The sequence below is a fragment of the Scyliorhinus torazame genome, chromosome 8 (genome assembly GCF_047496885.1).
Source record: "Scyliorhinus torazame isolate Kashiwa2021f chromosome 8, sScyTor2.1, whole genome shotgun sequence".
NCBI classification, from domain to species: domain Eukaryota; kingdom Metazoa; phylum Chordata; class Chondrichthyes; order Carcharhiniformes; family Scyliorhinidae; genus Scyliorhinus; species Scyliorhinus torazame.
Window position 1 is genome coordinate 73,423,866 of NC_092714.1, and position 16,857 is coordinate 73,440,722.

Genomic DNA, 16,857 nt, shown 5'->3' on the forward strand with positions numbered 1-16,857 from the left:
TCGTGCCTTACATCCCTATCCCGACCTATGTCGTTGGTACCTATGTGGACCACGACTTGGGGCTGCTCCCCCTCCCCCTTAAGGATCCCGAAAACACGATCCGATTGTTGGCAAAGAATCTATTGAATCCCGGGCACCTTACAAATGATATAGATATTAGAAAGGTTAAAAGTATATTTTATTTTGTATGCGGTAAGGCAGAACAAAAGAGATAAAAAGCAGAGAAAAATACCTAGAGTAAAACACTAAAAACGCACTACTTCTTTAGAGCAGTGTTCTTCAAAATCGGGGGCGCAACCTACGCAGCAGCCGGCTTTTAATAACGCCGGCTGCAAGCGGCCTTTAAAATGGCGCGAACATGTAAGAACAATTTGGCCGCATTGCGCATACGATCATCGGCGCGCATGCGCACAACTATGCGCATGTGCGCTGATGATCGGGCGCGCAGGCGCAGTGCTGCCGCTATTTTTTTTAAACGGTCGCAGCTTTTTGTTTTACAAGTTCGGGGGGGGGTTTATTCATTTAATTTTTATTTTTTTCATTTATTTTATTCATTTTATTTTTTTTACAAGATCGAGGGGGTTTATTCATTTAGTTTATTCATTTCATTTATTTTAGTCATTTTATTTTTGTTTACAAGTTCGGGGGGGGTTTATTTGATAAAATTTTACAGGACAAAAATGCAGAACTTTGGACAGATGGAGACTCCATACTTTCCGACACCGGAAGGCTTCACCTTCATCCAACAGGTTCCATTAGAGGAGCGTGTACGAGGGCCAAAGGGACCCAAAACCATTTCCTGCATTATCAGCAGCAAACAAGGTAAGAGAAAATGGTGGGTCGCTCAGGTCGGCCGGCGTGGGTCCTTAAGGTCGGCCGGGTTGGGTCCCGAAGGTTGGCCGGATGGTAAAAATGGGTCCCTGGAAAAAATGTTTGAAGAACACTGCCTTAGAGTGTAGATAGTTTGCAAAATGTTTAAGTGTTTTATGTTTTGTCTTTTTTGTGAAGAAAATTGTTTTAGACATGGACTCGCACAAACATCAAAATTACACATTGTTCAGCACAGAATAAGACTATTGAAAACACAGCCCTTCACCCTGGGAAGACCTTGCAGTACTACTGAAGGCGACCCTCAGTGGGTTCCCTGATGGCGGGAAGGGTGAACTATACAAAACGCCATAGACTTTGGCAGGACCAAAAGATCCCAACAGCAGGACCAAAAGATCCTAACAGCAGTCAACGGCGAGCTAGCTCTGCCGCCAAAAAACAGCAGGGGGTGAAATCCTGGCCATCCTGTCTATCCAGCTCAGGTTTGAGCTCTCTATTTAATTGTACTCATATCCTTTAATACCAAGTTTTTAACTAATTTATTTAAAAAAATGATTAACTGAGCTCCAATAGCCACTTGCAGCATTGTATTCCGTTTTTTCAAGTCAACAAAATTCTTCTCAATTCTCCCCTTCTTCTTCAAAAATATCGGTCCCATGTTTATTCTGCCTTTTTAATCTATTGCCCTGCTAGTAAAATTTATCTTTCACTGTATGTTGTCAACCATTTCTTAATTTTGAACAATATTAAACTCCCTCTCTACCTTTTGGATAGAGAGAAATGAAACAAGACAAAAGAATGTTGGGGCAAGGTCCAGTGCGGAGCTAGTTTAGCTAACCTTCTCACCCTTGCCCTAATTAACCTATTACTTTTTTCCCATGGCAATAAGTCTCTCTTTAAGCTAGTACCCAAACCATGCCTTTTATAAATACACATTTTATATTTAAATAAGTCACTTCTTGTATTCAATGTACCCTAATATAATGCATATTTGACATTTTATGGTTTTCTTCACCTGCAATCCTAATTTTGAAAATATATTTAATAACACCTCCGATCTTTCTGTTCCTCCACTCCATTGAAAATTTCACATTTACAGTATATTTCTAACATCTTTCCTTTTATCGAGGATGTCCTTCACAAATAAAGACATTGACTCGGGCAATTATGTGGAAAAAGGGTCCCTCTGGACTTCCTCATATTCTTGCTCAATTTTCCCATGCGTTATAATTGAGCATCCTTCCTTCCTCCCAATGAGAATGCGATCAAGTTTGATGGCCCTTCTCTCTGGATCTTTCCTTCCAAACTCCTGATTTGGTTCATTCCTTCTTTCCCCCTTCTCTTCGGCTCGTTCTAGTGATAATTTACCAAAATTTACTAGACTCTGGGGTGGTCCTGGCGGATTGGAAATTAGCGAACGTGACACCACTGTTTAAAAAAAGGAGATAGGCAGAAAGCGGGTAATTATAGGCCAGTTAGCTTAGCTTCGGTAGTAGGGAAGATGCTGGAATCGATCATCATGGAAGAAATAGCGAGGCATCTGGATGGAAATTGTCCCATTGGGCAGATGCAGCATGGGTTCATAAAGGGCAGGTCGTGCCTAACTAATTTAGTGGAATTTTTGAGGGCATTACCAGTGTGGTAGATAACGGGGAGCCAATGGATGTGGTATATCTGGATTTCCAGAAAGCTTTTGACAAGGTGCCACACAAAAGATTGCTGCATAAGATAAAGATGCATGGCGTTAAGGGTAAAGTAGTAGCATGGATAGAGGATTGGTTAATTAATAGAAAGCAAAGAGTGGGGATTAATGGGTGTTTCTCTGGTTGGCAATCAGTAGCTAGTGGTGTCCCTCAGGGTTCAGTGTTGGGCCCACAATTGACATAGATGATTTGGAGTTGGGGACCAAGTGCAATGTGTCCAAGTTTGCAGACGACACTAAGATGAGTAGTAAAGCAAAAAGTGCAGAGGATACCGGAAGTCTGCAGAGGGATTTGGATAGGTTAAGTGAATGGGCTAGGGTCTGGCAGATGGAATACAATGTTGACAAATGTGAAGTTATCCGTTTTGGTAGGAATAATCGCAAAAGGGATTATTATTTAAATGATAAAATATTAAAACATGCCGCTCTGCAGAGAGACCTGGGTGTGCTAGTGCATGAGTCGCAAAAAGTTGGTTTACAGGTGCAACAGGTGATTAAGAAGGCAAATGGAATTTTGTCCTCCATTGTTAGAGGGATGGAGTTTAAGACTAGGGAGGTTATGCTGCAATTGTATAAGGTGTTAGTGAGGCTACAGCTGGAGTATTGTGTTCAGTTTTGGTCTCCTTACCTGAGAAAGGACGTACTGGTGCTGGAGGGTGTGCAGAGGAGATTCACTCGGTTAATCCCAGAGCTGAAGGGGTTGGATTATGAGGAGAGGTTGAGTAGACTGGGACTGTACTCATTGGAATTTAGAAGGATGCGGGGGGATCTTATAGAAACGTATAAAATTATGAAGGGAATAGATAGGATAGATACGGGCAGGTTGTTTCCACTGGCGGAATTTTGTCCTTCATTGCTAGAAGGATGGAGTTTAAGACTAGGGAGGTTATGCTGCAATTGTATAAGGTGTTAGTGAGGCCACACCTGGAGTAGTGTTCAGTTTTGGTCTCCTTACCTGAGAAAGGACATACTAGCGCTGGAGGGTGTGCAGAGGATATTCACTAGGTTAATCCCAGAGCTGAAGGGGTTGGATTACGAGGAGAGGTTGAGTAGACTGGGACTGTACTCGTTGGAATTTAGAAAGGTGCTGGGGGGGGGGGGATCTTATGGAAACCGTATAAAATTATGAAGGGAATAGATAGGATAGATGTGGGCAGGTTGTTTCCACTGGCGGGTCAAAGCAGAACTAGGGGGCATAGCCTCAAAATAAGGGGAAGTAGATTTAGGACTGAGCTTAGGAGGAACTTCTTCACCCAAAGGGTTGTGAATCTATCAAATTCCTTGCCCAGTGAAGCAGTTGAGGCTCCTGCATTAAATGTTTTTAAGATAAAGATAGATAGTTTTTTGAAGAATAATGGGATTAAGGGTTATGGTGTTTGGGCCTGGAAAGTGGAGCTGAGTCCACAAAAGATCAGCCATGATCTCATTGAATGGCTGAGCAGGCCCGAGGGGCCAGATGGCCTACTCCTGCTCCTAGTTCTTATGTTCCACCTTCCCACCAACAGCTGCCTTATAAAGCCTCATTGAAAACCTATTTCTTTAATCTTGCTTTTGATTCCCACCTTTACTTTCCACAGTTGCTTCCTGGTTTCATAAGCTCCCCTTGCTCGCAATCCCCTCTTTTGAAATGTTATAGAATTTTTTTCTATATTAGATGCACCACATTAATGTAAACTATTGTCACCAGCAAAGTTTAATATCATTTCCTCTATTCATGAAAAAACAACTAGCTGGATGTCACAATGAGAAAAACAGACTTCTGTAAAAAATAAGATGAAATGAGTTGAAAATCATCTGCCTTCGTTGAATATAAAGTCCATGATGTTTATATTTCATCGCTGAGATATATATACTCCATTAGTCTGAGGGAGAGTAGTTGAGGAATCTAATAGCTGTAGTCTTGCCATTGGGTGCTCTTGAAGAATTGTGTCCCTTCAATCTGGAGGTTCCTCCAGGTAGGTTTCATCTGAGCAAGGGTCTCCCAGGTGTTAGGGAAGAGTTATGTTCCCCTGTGCTCAAGTTAGAATTGGAGTTTTAATTGTTTAATAAGCCACACCTATTGTTTGATAGACTGCACATATATAAAAGGGGGAAACAGACGACATTGGTGGAGAAATGATTGTTGGACACAATAAACTTTAAGCCGAAGTCAAGAATTGCTTTCTAGTCCTTATTGTCGTGTTATCTTCAGAACATAGCATCAGGCGTTGATGTCAATGTTGCATTTCTTGAGAAAAACCTTCAGGGTGTCTTTGAAGCTGTCCTTTGTTTTCTTCTTGTTTGGGAGCCTTCCTTGAGCTGGGTAAAAATAATTTGCTTTAGCAATCAGGAATCTAGCATCCTAGGCATGCGGCCAGCCCAGTGGAGTTGGTTTTGGATTATCATGGCCTTGATGCTGGTGCTCTAGACTGATGTGGAGACAGCATAGATGGCACCTCTCTGCAGTCTTGAGGTAGCGTCTGTATGTAGTCCAGTTTTCTGAGCCGTATAAAAGACTGTCTTGAACATGAGGATCTTAGTATCAGCACGGATGTTGCAGTCCTCAAAGACTCTTGCCCTTAGGCATCTGAAGGCGACACTCAACTGGTTGGATACAATGTTGGCTCAATGGTCACAACACAAATGTGACAGTTCAGCTTCTCCAACAAAACTCTACTTGTTACAAGAAGCAACCATCATAGGCAGGTTTGCAACTCTTATCAAAGCCATAAAAAAAAATTAATTTCCAGAGAACAGAATTGAAAAGCAGCAAAGTTACATTAAACTCAGAACTTTGGTTAGACCAACACAAAGTATTGCGAACAGTCCTTTACATCCTTTCCACGGTTTGGAGAAGGTGCAAAAAATTCACAGGGATGACAACAGAACTGAGAGATTATAACCATCAGGACAGACAAAACAGTTTTGAGTTATTTTCTCGAGAAAAGATGGAGAGGTGACCTGATAGAAGTATTTTAAGATTACAGAAGGATTTGATAGGTTGCGAGTGGGGGGGATAAAAAAGATTCCACTTATGGGAAAACCAAAACCAGAGGTATAAATATAAACAGAAAATGCTCGATAAACTCAGTAGATCTGGCAGCATCTGTGCAGAGGCAGAGTTAATGTTTTGAGTCCAAATTACCTTTCTACAGAACTGAAGAAAAGAAGAAATATAATTAATTTATATAATGGAAGAGGTGTGTGGAGCAGAATAGTAGAACAAGGGTAGGTCGGGGTAAAGATGAGATTGACAAAGGGGAGTGTTGATGTCCAGCATCCACAGTATTTTGCTTTTATTTGGAGGCCATAACTAGGAGATAATAATTAAATGCTTCAAAATGGAATTCTGGAGGAATTTCTCTGGAGAGTGGTTAGGATGTGGAACGCATTGCCACAAAGGGATAGCTGAGATAAATAGAACAGATGCATTTCAGGTAAGTGATCAGCACATGAGAAAGGAATGGAAGTATATCTGATTATATTCAATGAAGAAGGATGGAAGACTAATGTGAAGCATAAACCTGTTGGACATTTGGCATGCACCTGTGCTGGAAATGCATATACTATATACAAGGCTCGCCAATTTATTGTAGGATGCAAAATTATACCAAACTAGAAATAAATGATAAAAGAATAAAATGCTTAAAGACCAAAGCAACAGAAATCCGAAATTCTGGTAGAATCTCTTTCCAGTGTCCTTTAAACTGTAACATCATTATAACTCCATAGAATTGCACCTTGCAACAGTAACTTAACATGTTGTTCAAACAAGTGGACTAAACATAAGCATCATAACCAAAAAAAATACTAATCAAGTCACAGATACTAATTTTGAGATGGCTTTCCCAGCAGATTACTCCTGACTGGACAGCAATCATAAATAACTGCTCTATTTTTGGATTGGCAATGTTGTCTGAGAAATCATTACAACTATTGAACATGCAAGATGCTGAAGGATGTGGCAGTATAGACACTGGGAGGTTGTACCCCCCGGCTAGAAAATCTTGAATATGGGGCACAGTCACTCAGAACTGAGATGAGGAGAAATTTCTTCACTAAAAGGGTTGTGAATCTTTGAAATTTTCGATCATAGAGAATGTGGATGTTCCATCATTGAATATTTTTAAGGCCAAGATTGCTGGAGTTTTGGTCTATCAAAGGGATATGGGAGCAGGTGGGAAAACGGATCCAAAGATCAGCCACGTTTGTATCAAGTGTCAGAGCAGGATTGACTTACTGTAACGTCCACTCCTGCTGCTTCTATTTCTTAGTTCTTCTATTTTCTTGATTCACTTTGAGCAATTTATATATCCGGAGTCCAGTCTTATTTTGAAGATCATATTTATCCTCCTGTCAAAACCGGTTGATATTTTCATGCTCCTTCTCTCCTCACACAATGGTAATTGGAAAACCTTTCCACCAGCAGTTGTTTTAAAACATGTGTCATTTTGGCCAATAGACACAAATGGAATTTTTTGCAAATATATTCATGACTAGCCCAAACCTTCCAATTGAAAAAATATTTCAACCAAACAAAAATATTTTTAGTTAAAGTTATGGAATTTAGAAACACATTATTCATGGGTTGTCACAAAAAATGAGACCTATTTTAATTATTTTCAATTCAAATCATTTGAGGCGACATCTTCATGACATACATTCTACATTCTGATGTTTGCAGAAGATATGCTTTCCAACACTGCACAGTTCGTGACAAGGTTTGAAAAAAGGACTTGTATCAAACATTTAATCTGTGACTTCTCTCTACATTTCAACGATCGGCAAATTTTTAAAGGACAACATTTTGCATCTCAAGTTCTGGTAAGGAAAACTCTTCAAAAGATTAAGAATGTTGAGAAATATCACACATAAAAGGAAATCAATTGCGTACTTAAAGAGAAAGTTGCAAGGAATTGGCAAAAGAACAGGATTGGGACAAATTACTAACTCTTTTAGAGTCAGCACTGGCACAAAGGGACAAAGCCTCCTTCTGTGCTACATTATCCTAAGATTTTACACTACTAATAATAATTTCCTTCTTAATACCGCCTACATATATTACAAGTAAAAACAAATCAACAGTACACTTTTACTACGGCTATTATAGTAGCAAGTGAAATTGAAAGTAAATATCTTAACTGGGTCTGCAACTTCCAGCTCAAATCCTGCACCATCTACTCAGAACCTCCCCACTGCAGCATGGGTTCTAGGTACCGAGGTTCCCATTTCCACCCAGGATTATAAAAAGTAGAATTTCACCTCGAACTAACCCCCTGAAGAAATTTCGCTCTCAAAATGTCCAACTTGGGTACAACAATCAGCCTTTGTATATTATTTGGTTTGTGTAGTGTTTTGAATTTTAAAGCCGTATAAAGTTACCAACTTGTTAACTGGCTTGGAGAAGAAGCACAGACAGCGGCATTCACCAAAGATCAGGGAGACGGATTGTTTAAGAGTTCGTGACCGGTCAATATGACAGTTTACATTACACAGATGAGCCGAATTCTGGACATAACCTGATCGGTGAGGAACAGAATGGATTAGCAGCTCCTATCATTCAGTGAACATCTGGCCAGTCAGTCAGACCTTGCCTTCCAAAGCCAGGTATTTGGTTGAGTTATCTAGTTCTGGCTGCTGGGTGGATCAGCCACTCAATGCCTGGACCCTCGCTGTCGGCTCGGAGGGTCAATGTTGTCACTCGCGCGTTTTGATGACCACAGGCCTGAACAGACACCACTCACCTTAAGTACCGGCGTCAGGAACTCTGCCACTCCGAGCGCAGTCCCTTTGACAGTGTTAATGACGTTCTGCATATCGGCAGCCCGCTCGGCCTTGAGCATGCGGCAGTCACTGGCCGTCAGTGGGTTTGCAACCAAGGCGCTCTTCTCCCTCTCCTCGCCCGGCTCCCTCCTCCTCAACAAGTTCCGCACACGCGCATGCGCGCGCACACCCCTCCCTCCCTCAGGCCGCCGCGCGTGACACAGGCGACGTTGCCCTGCGCGATGAGGTCACTGAGGGGCAGGCCGGCGGCGCACTGTCTAACAGGGGTCGGTGGTGAGCGGCCTGTGGCTGAGGTGGAGGGGAGATTCTTCTTTCTGTCGGTTCTCAGGCAATGGCGGGCCGGTGCTAAACAACAACAACTTTCAGGTGAACTGTGCTCCGCCGCCGAAAAGTTGAACTGATAAGTGACTTAGTCGCGCGCAGGGATTGTGCACAGGTTGGTTTGTTTGAGCCTAGAGTGCAGCGGAGCGAAGCCGGCAAATGCCGCCATCTGCCCACCGGTTAAGGAATGGGGTAGGGGCAGACAGGCTGGTGCTGGCTCTCCGCTGGGGAGAGTCCAGCTGATATGGTGAGATGTGGCAGCATTACTGTTCCAGGGATTTTTTGTGCGCACTTTAATCTTGATACTGTGCCACTGAGGAACTCCAGATCAAGAAATAGGTTAGTGCGTAGATGATTTATCGCGGAGATGGAGGCCATTCGGCCCATTGTGCCTTTGGCGGCTGCAAAAGAGTTTTCATAGAATTTACAGTGCAGAAGTTATGCCACCTTGCAACTCTTGGGCGGTGGTGCTGGACGTTACGACACCCTGTAGCACAATCATCTCATCCCGTGAGTGAGAAGAGAAGGAGTCAATCGATGGCTTTATTACAGAGACTTGTTCCCCAACAGCACAGTTACAGAATGCGGCTGCTGGGAGAACCCGGGCTCTTGTACTCCGCCTTACTGGGTGGAACCAGCAGGCGGCTGATCCAATCGGGACCCAGCGTCTATCCACCAATAGCCTCTCGGTATCGCAGGGTACCTTAATACCCCTAATACATACCACCACACCCCCCTTAACTACTTTTAAAGTGGGATTAGAGTTCCTGCCTCGTTTGAGTGGCAGATCCCCATCACCCTCTAGGTACAAAAATTCCACCTCCACCCCAACAAAAGCAATATTAAATCAAACGTTACAAGGTGCCTCACCAGAGCTTTTTAACACAAAATGGGTTTTAAAAAAGTGTCTTAAAGGTGGAGGTGGAGAGTTGTAGGAAGGGAATTCTAATTTTAGGACTCCTGTTCGAGAATCCCAACAATTGTCAATTTGTAAGACTGAGAGAAGACTACTAAACCACATGAGTGATAACACTGACCAATAAGTATAATGTAAAACAAATTTTAATTTAAACACAATCAATCACGTTAGTGACACTAATATCTTTCCAATTAATTGTTAAAACTGTTAACGAAAAACAGGGGAAATTTCAACTCCCTATCTACACCTACTATATATTCCAAGTAAGCAACCCAATAATAGAGTTCAAATGCCACTTATAAATAAAATTAATAATCAGGATTACTTGCGTCTCTGTGCAGACCTTTGGAGAGCGACCTGAAAACCCCTCTGTCTTGTCAGACTAAAGTCCTATGGGAAACTACAGGCAGGCCTGGCTCATCCCATCTGTATTCCAAGCATAAGGCATTCTCCAGTCTCCTCCAACTAAGATGTCCCATGACTTGCATGGCTAGGACTAAACACAATCCCTCATAAATTATCTACACACCAGGGAACCTCATAAACAATATTCATTAGCCACCTATACGTAAATAAGTAAATGGTTACAATCAATGACATATCTCATGTTTATGGCCCCTTAGTCACAGTTTCAGCAGACATACTGAACCCAAGGTTTTTGATAACATGGCAACAAAATATAATACAACAATTTCCAAAAGTCATCACACCATAGTTTAGGGCCTTGGCAGTTGAAGACTTGGCCAACAATGGTAAAGCAATTAAATCAGGAATGCGAAAGAGGACAGATGAGTGCAGATATACCAGGGTGGTGAGGATGAAAGAGGTAGAGGGGCAGAGGTGAGATTATGGAATGGTTTGAAAACAAGTGTGTGCATTTTAAAATCAAGTTATTGCTTGGCCCCGAGCGAGTGGAGGGTGCTGGTTGAATGGAATTTGATGTCAGATAAGGCACGGGCAGTAGAGGTTTGGATGACCTCCAGTTTATGGAAGGTAGAATATGGGAGACCAGGCAGGAGTGCTGGAATAGTCAAGTCTAGAGGTAATAGCATAAATTAGGGTTTTGACAGCAGATGAGGTGAGGTCAGAACATAGAACTACAGTGCAGAAGGAGGCCATTCTGCACAGACCCACTTAAGCCCTCACTTCCACCCTATCCCCATAACCCAATAAAGCTTCCTAACCTTTTTGGTCACTAAGGGCAATTTATCATGGCCAATCCACCTAACCTGAACGTCTTTTGTCAGGTAAAATTATGAAGGTGGAAATAGACCGTCTTAATAATTGTAGGTAGAATATGGGTGCACTTCCTGTGGCGGCCATGGTGTGAGTGGTCGCACATTTGGCAGCACCCGTTCAAGGCTGTTTTTTTGGACCTTTTCCCCATTTGTAGGGTGGATGCTTTGTGCAAAAGGTGTAGGGGTGACTGGAGTAAAGTTTGACTCCACTGGTGGGGCTGGTGGATGGATATACAGACCAGTAGTGGGTTGAGAAGAATGGAGCAGGAGAATCTTCATGCACAGGTTAAAATGGTGGCGGGTAAAGGGTCTGCCTTGCCTGCCCAATGGTCGACTGACCAACTGGTGGAATTTTTAAATTAAACGTTTAAAAAAAAAAAAAAAATTTTTATTAAAGTTTTCACAAAATATCAACAACAAAATGTAAAAGGAACCCAATAGAATTAAATACAAAACAAGACAACCCCGTGCCCCCCTCCCCCCGATACATAAATAATAAATTAACACCCGCCGAAAAACATAGCAAATATATACACTCCCTCAGATCCCCTAGTATAGACAAACAAAAATAAAATAGAACCCCCCCCCCCCCCCCCCCCCCCCCCCCGGGCTGCTGCTGCCACTGACCATTGTCTACCGTTCTGCCAGGAAGTCTAAGAACGGTTGCCACCGCCTGAAAAACCCTTGCACCGATCCCCTTAAGGCAAATTTCACCCTCCAATTTAATAAACCCCGCCATATCATTGATCCAGGATTCCACGCTTGGGGGCCTCGCATCTTTCCACTGAAGAGGAATCCTTCGCCGGGCTACCAGGGACGCAAACGCCAGAATACCGAACTCTTTCGCCTCCTGCACTCCCAGCTCCTCTGCAACCCCAAATATTGCGAGCCCCCAGCCTGGTTTGACCCTGGATCCTACCACCCACGGCACCGTCCTCGCTACGCCCTTCCAAAATTCCTCTAGCACTGGCCATGCCCAGAACATGTGGGTGTGGTTTGCTGGGCTCCCTGAGCACCTAACACACCTGTACTCACCCCCAAAAAACCGGCTCATCCTTGTCCCGGTCATGTGTGCCCTGTGCAGCACCTTAAACTGTACGAGGCTGAGCCTCGCGCACGAAGAGGAAGAGTTCACTCTCCCTAGGGCGTCTGCCCACGTCCCCTCCTCGATCTCCCCCAACTCCTCCTCCCACTTACCTTTCAGCTCCTCCACCGAGGCCTCCTCCTCCTCCTCCTGCATCACCTGGTACGTTGCCGAGATCGTCCCCTCTCCAACCCACACCCCTGAGAGCACCCTGTCCTGTACCGTGTGTGGCGGCAGCAGCAGGAATTCCACCACTTGCCGCCTGGCAAACGCCCTTACCTGTAGATACCTAAAGGTGTTTCCCGGGGGGAGCCCGTACTTCTCCAGCTCACCTAGGCTTGCAAACTTCCCATCCACAAACAGGTCCCCCAACCTTCTTATCCCTGCCCTGTGCCACCCCGGAAACCCTCCATCTATTCTCCCTGGGACAAACCGATGGTTCCCCCGTATCGTGGTCCGCACCGAGGCCCCCACTTACCCCCTGTGCCCCCTCCATTGCCCCCAGATTTTGAGGGTAGCTGCCAACACCGGGCTCGTGGTATACCTCATTGGAGGAGCGGCAGCGGCGCCGTTGCCAGCGCCTCCAGACTCGTACCCTCACAAGACGCCATTTCCAGCCTCTTCCATGCCGCCCCTCCCCCTCCATCACCCACTTGCGCACCATCGCCGCATTGGCAGCCCAGTAGTACCCGCAGAGGTTGGGCAGTGCCAGCCCCCCCATCCCTACTCCGCTCCAGGAACACCTTTCTCACCCTCGGAGTCCCTCGTGCCCACACAAACCCCGTTATGCTCCTGTTGACCCACCTAAAGAAGGCCTTCGGGATAAGAATAGGGAGGCACTGGAACAGGAACAAAAACCTTGGGAGCATCGTCATCTTGACTGACTGCACCCTACCCGCCAGGGACAGCGGCAACGCGTCCCACCTCTTAAACTCCTCCTCCATTTGCTCCACTAGCCTCGTGAAATTAAGTCTATGCAGGGCCCCCCAGCTCCTGGCCACCTGGAACCCCAAATACCTGAAACTCCTCTCCGCCCTTTTTAGTGGGAGCGCGTCAATCCCCCTCTCCTGGTCCCCTGGGTGAACCACGAACAACTCGCTCTTCCCCATGTTGAGCTTGTACCCTGAGAAATCCCCGAACTCCCCGAGGATCCTCATTACCTCCGGCATTCCCCCCACCGGGTCTGCCACATATAGCAGCAAGTCGTCCGCCTAGAGCGACACCCTATGCTCCTCCCCACCCCGCACCAGCCCCCTCCAGTTCCTCGACTCCCTCAGTGCCATAGCCAGGGGTTCAATCGCCAGTGCAAGAGCAGGGGGGACAGGGGACACCCCTGCCTCGTTCCTCGATGCAACCGAAAGTACTCAGACCTCCTTGTTAGTGGCCACACTCGCCATCGGGACCTCGTACAACAGCCTAACCCACCTGACGAAACCCTCTCCAAACCCAAACCTCTTCAGCACCTCCCACAAGCACTCGGCAGCATGGTAGCATTGTGGATAGCATAATTGCTTCACAGCTTCAGGGTCCCAGGTTCGATTCCGGCTTGGGTCACTCTCTCTGCGGAGTCTGCACATCCTCCCTGTGTGTGCGTGGGTTTCCTCCGGGTGCTCCGGTTTCCTCCCACAGTCCAAAGATGTGCAGGTTAGGTGGATTGGCCATGATAAATTGCTCTTAGTGTCCAAAATTGCCCTTAGTGTTGGGTGGGGTTACTGGGTTATGGGGATAGGGTGGAGGTGTTGACCTTGGGTAGGGTGCTCTTTCCAAGAGCCGGTGCAGACTCGATGGGCCGAATGGCCTCCTTCTGCACTGTAAATTCTATCTATCGAAGGCCTCTCAGCGTCCATCGCCGCCACTATCTCCGCCTCCCCGCCCTCGCCGGCATCATCATAACGTTCAGGAGCCTCCGCACATTCGCGTTCAACTGCCTCCCCTTCACTAACCCCGTCTGGTCATCGTGGATGACCTGCGGCACCCAATCCGGCGGCTGGTTGCGGGGGCTGGTTTAGCTCAGTGGGCTAGACAGCTGGTTTGTGATGCAGAATAAGGCCAGCAGCGCGGGTTCAATTCCTGTACCAGCTGTGAATGCTGAATTTTCCCTCCGTGTACCCGGACAGGCGCCTGAATATGGCGACTAGGGGCTTTTCATAGTAACGTCATTGCAGTGTTAATGTAAGCCTACTTGTGACAATAAAAAAAAATTTATGGGCTGGTTTAGCTCGCTGGGCTAAATCGCTGGCTTTTAAAGCAGACCAAGGCAGGCCAGCAGCACGGTTCAATTCCCGTACCAGCCTCCCCAAACAGGCGCCGGAATGTGGCGACTAGGGGCTTTTCACAGTAACTTCATTAAAGCCTACTCGTGACAATAAGCGATTTTCATTTCATTTTTCATTTCATTTTCATTTCAATACTCAATTCTCGTGGCTAAGACCTTCGCCAGCACCTTGGCATTTACATTTAACAATGAAATCGGCCTGTAAGATGCACACTGCAGGGGATCCTTGTTCCGCTTCAGAATCAAGGAGATAAGTGCCTGGGGCATCGTCGGGGGCAAAGCCCCCCCCTCCCTTGCCACATTGAAGGTCCTAACCAGCAACGGGCCCAACAGGTCCACATATCTCTTGTAAAATTCGACCGGGAATCCGTCCGGCCCCGGTGCCTTCCCCGCCTATTCCTTTGGCCAGCTCCTCCAGCCCAATCGGGGCCCCAATCCCGCCACCAGTTGGGAACCTCAGTTGGTCCAGAAAGCGGCCCATCCCTCCCTCCTCCAGTGGGGGCTCGGACCGATACAGTTCCTCATAAAAGTCCCTGAAGACCCCATTGATGCCAACCCCACTCCGCACCACACTCCCTCCCCTATCCTTAACTCCCCCGATCTCCCTAGCTGTGTCTTGCTTCCGAAGCTGATGCGCCAGCATCCGACTTGCCTTTTCCCCAGATTCATAAATCGCCCCCTGGGCCTTCCTCCACTGCGCCTCCGCCTTCCTGGTGGTCAACAGATCAAATTCGGCCTGGAGGCTACGCCTCTCCCTCAGCAGTCCCTCCGGCACCTCCGCATACCTCCTGTTTACCCTCACCACCTTCCCCACCAGCCTCTCCCTCTGCTCTCTCCTCTCCTTGTGGTCCCTAATGGAGATCAGCTCTCCCCTAACCACCGCCTTCAGCGCCTCCCAGACCATCCCCACTCGGACCTCCCCGTTATCGTTGGCCTCCAGGTAACTCTCTATGCTTCCTCGGACCCGCTCGCCAACAGCCCCACCTCCAAGCGCCACAACGGGCGTGGGTCCCTCTCCTCCCCCAGCTCTAGGTGTACCAAATGTGGGGCGTGATCCGAAATGGCTATCGCCGAGTACTCGGTATCCTCTACTCTCGCAATCAACGCCCTGCTCATAACAAAAAAGTTGATCCGGGAATAGGCCTTATGAACGTGCGAGAAGAATGAAAATTCCCTAGCCCCCGGCCTTACAAATCTCCAAGGGTCCACCCCTCCCATCTGGTTCATAAACCCCCTCAGCACTTTAGCCGCCGCCGGCCTCCTACCCGATCTAGACCTGGAGCGATCCAGTGCCGGATCCAACACCGCGTTAATGTCCCCCCCCCCCCCCATTATCAGGCCCCCCACTTCCAAGTCCGGGATCCAACCCAACATGCGCCGCATAAAACCCGCATCGCCCCATCCCCCCCCCCCTACCGGCCATCCACCCCCTACACCGTTTACTTGCCCCCCTCCAAGAGCCCACCCGACAGACCCAACCAAAACAGTGCCCAACCCAACCTAACCACCCACACCGAACCAAAAATAAACAAGAACAAAGAACCCCCCCCCCTCAAAATGTAACACAACAACAACAATCCCCGACCATCCCCACACCCGACCCCCCCCATCCCGACCCTCAGTTTGTGTCCAGCTTCTCGCCCTGAACAAAGGCCCACGCCTCCTCCGGGGACTCAAAATAATGGTGCCGGTCCTTGTAGGTAACCCACAATCGCGCCGGCGGCAGCATGCCAAACTTCACCCCCTTCCTGTGCAGCACCGCCTTCGCCCAGTTGTACCCGGCCCTCTTCTTCGCCACCTCCGCGCTCCAGTCCTGATATATTCGAACCTCCACATTCTCCCACCTGCTGCTCCTCTCTTTCTTGACCCACCTGAGTACGCACTCCCGATCAGCGAACCGATGAAACCGCACCAGCACTGTCCGCGGCGGATCGTTAGCCTTGTGCCTCCTCGCCAGCACTCTATGGGTCCCTTCCAGCTCCAGGGGCCCCTGGAAGGACCCCGCTCCCATCAGCGAGTTTAACATGGTGACCAACTTGGTCCGACCCCTCCAGCCCCTCCGGGAGGCCCAGGATCCGCAGATTCTTCCGCCTCGACCGATTCTCCATCTCCTCGAACCGTTCCTGCCATTTCTTGTGGAGCGCCTCGTGTGCCTCCACCTTTACCGCTAGGCCCAAGATCTCGTCCTCGTTATCTGAGATCTTTTGCCGAACCTCGCGGATCGCCACCCCCTGGGCCGTCTGGGTCTCCAGCAGCTTATCAATAGAAGCCTTCATCGGCTCCAGCAGGTCCGCCTTGAGCTCCCTGAAGCAGCGCTGGATAACCTCCTGCTGCTCCTGTGCCCACTGGATCCACGCTGCCTGGTCCCCGCCCGCCGCCATCTTGCTCTTCTTCCCTCGCACTTTCTTTGGCTTCACCAACACCTTTTTAGTCGCCCCGCTCCTGGTCCAAGCCATACACTGTCGGGGGAATGTTGCAGTCTTCCCACACCGGGAAATGTCGAACAAATACCGTTGGGGGCCCTGAAAAGAGCCTAAAAGTCCATTCCAAGTGGGAGCTCCCGAACGTGCGGCTTAGCTCCCCATAGCCGCAACCGGAAGTCTAAATTAAAAGAGGAGGGAGGCCCAGGAGGACCTAGCCTTTTGCAGTGGAGCCGTTAAAAGCAGGAATTGACCGTGTGGAGCAGAGGCTATTCGGAAAGTGGAGGAAGCGGTGAGGGAGCATCTG

General features: G+C 47.3%; 2 protein-coding genes across 4 annotated transcripts in view; one reads left to right on the forward strand and one right to left on the reverse strand.

Annotated features, from left to right (window-relative positions):
- atg3 (autophagy related 3) overlaps positions 1 to 8,442 on the reverse strand; it is a 56,109-nt gene extending 47,667 nt beyond the window's left edge. Inside the window, exon 1 of the mRNA XM_072513825.1 lies at positions 8,254 to 8,442. Within this exon, the coding sequence (XP_072369926.1) occupies positions 8,254 to 8,352 (99 nt within the window). The 5' untranslated portion in view covers positions 8,353 to 8,442. The remainder of the gene's footprint in view (positions 1 to 8,253) is intronic.
- A 77-nt stretch (positions 8,443 to 8,519) lies between these two features.
- Positions 8,520 to 16,857, forward strand: part of slc35a5 (solute carrier family 35 member A5) — a 100,824-nt gene continuing 92,486 nt past the window's right edge. For 2 of the 3 annotated variants that reach the window (XM_072513826.1, XM_072513827.1), the window contains exon 1: positions 8,520 to 8,659. The gene's annotated coding sequence lies outside the window, so the exon portion shown is untranslated. The remainder of the gene's footprint in view (positions 8,660 to 16,857) is intronic. The other variant, XM_072513828.1, reaches the window with a different exon arrangement.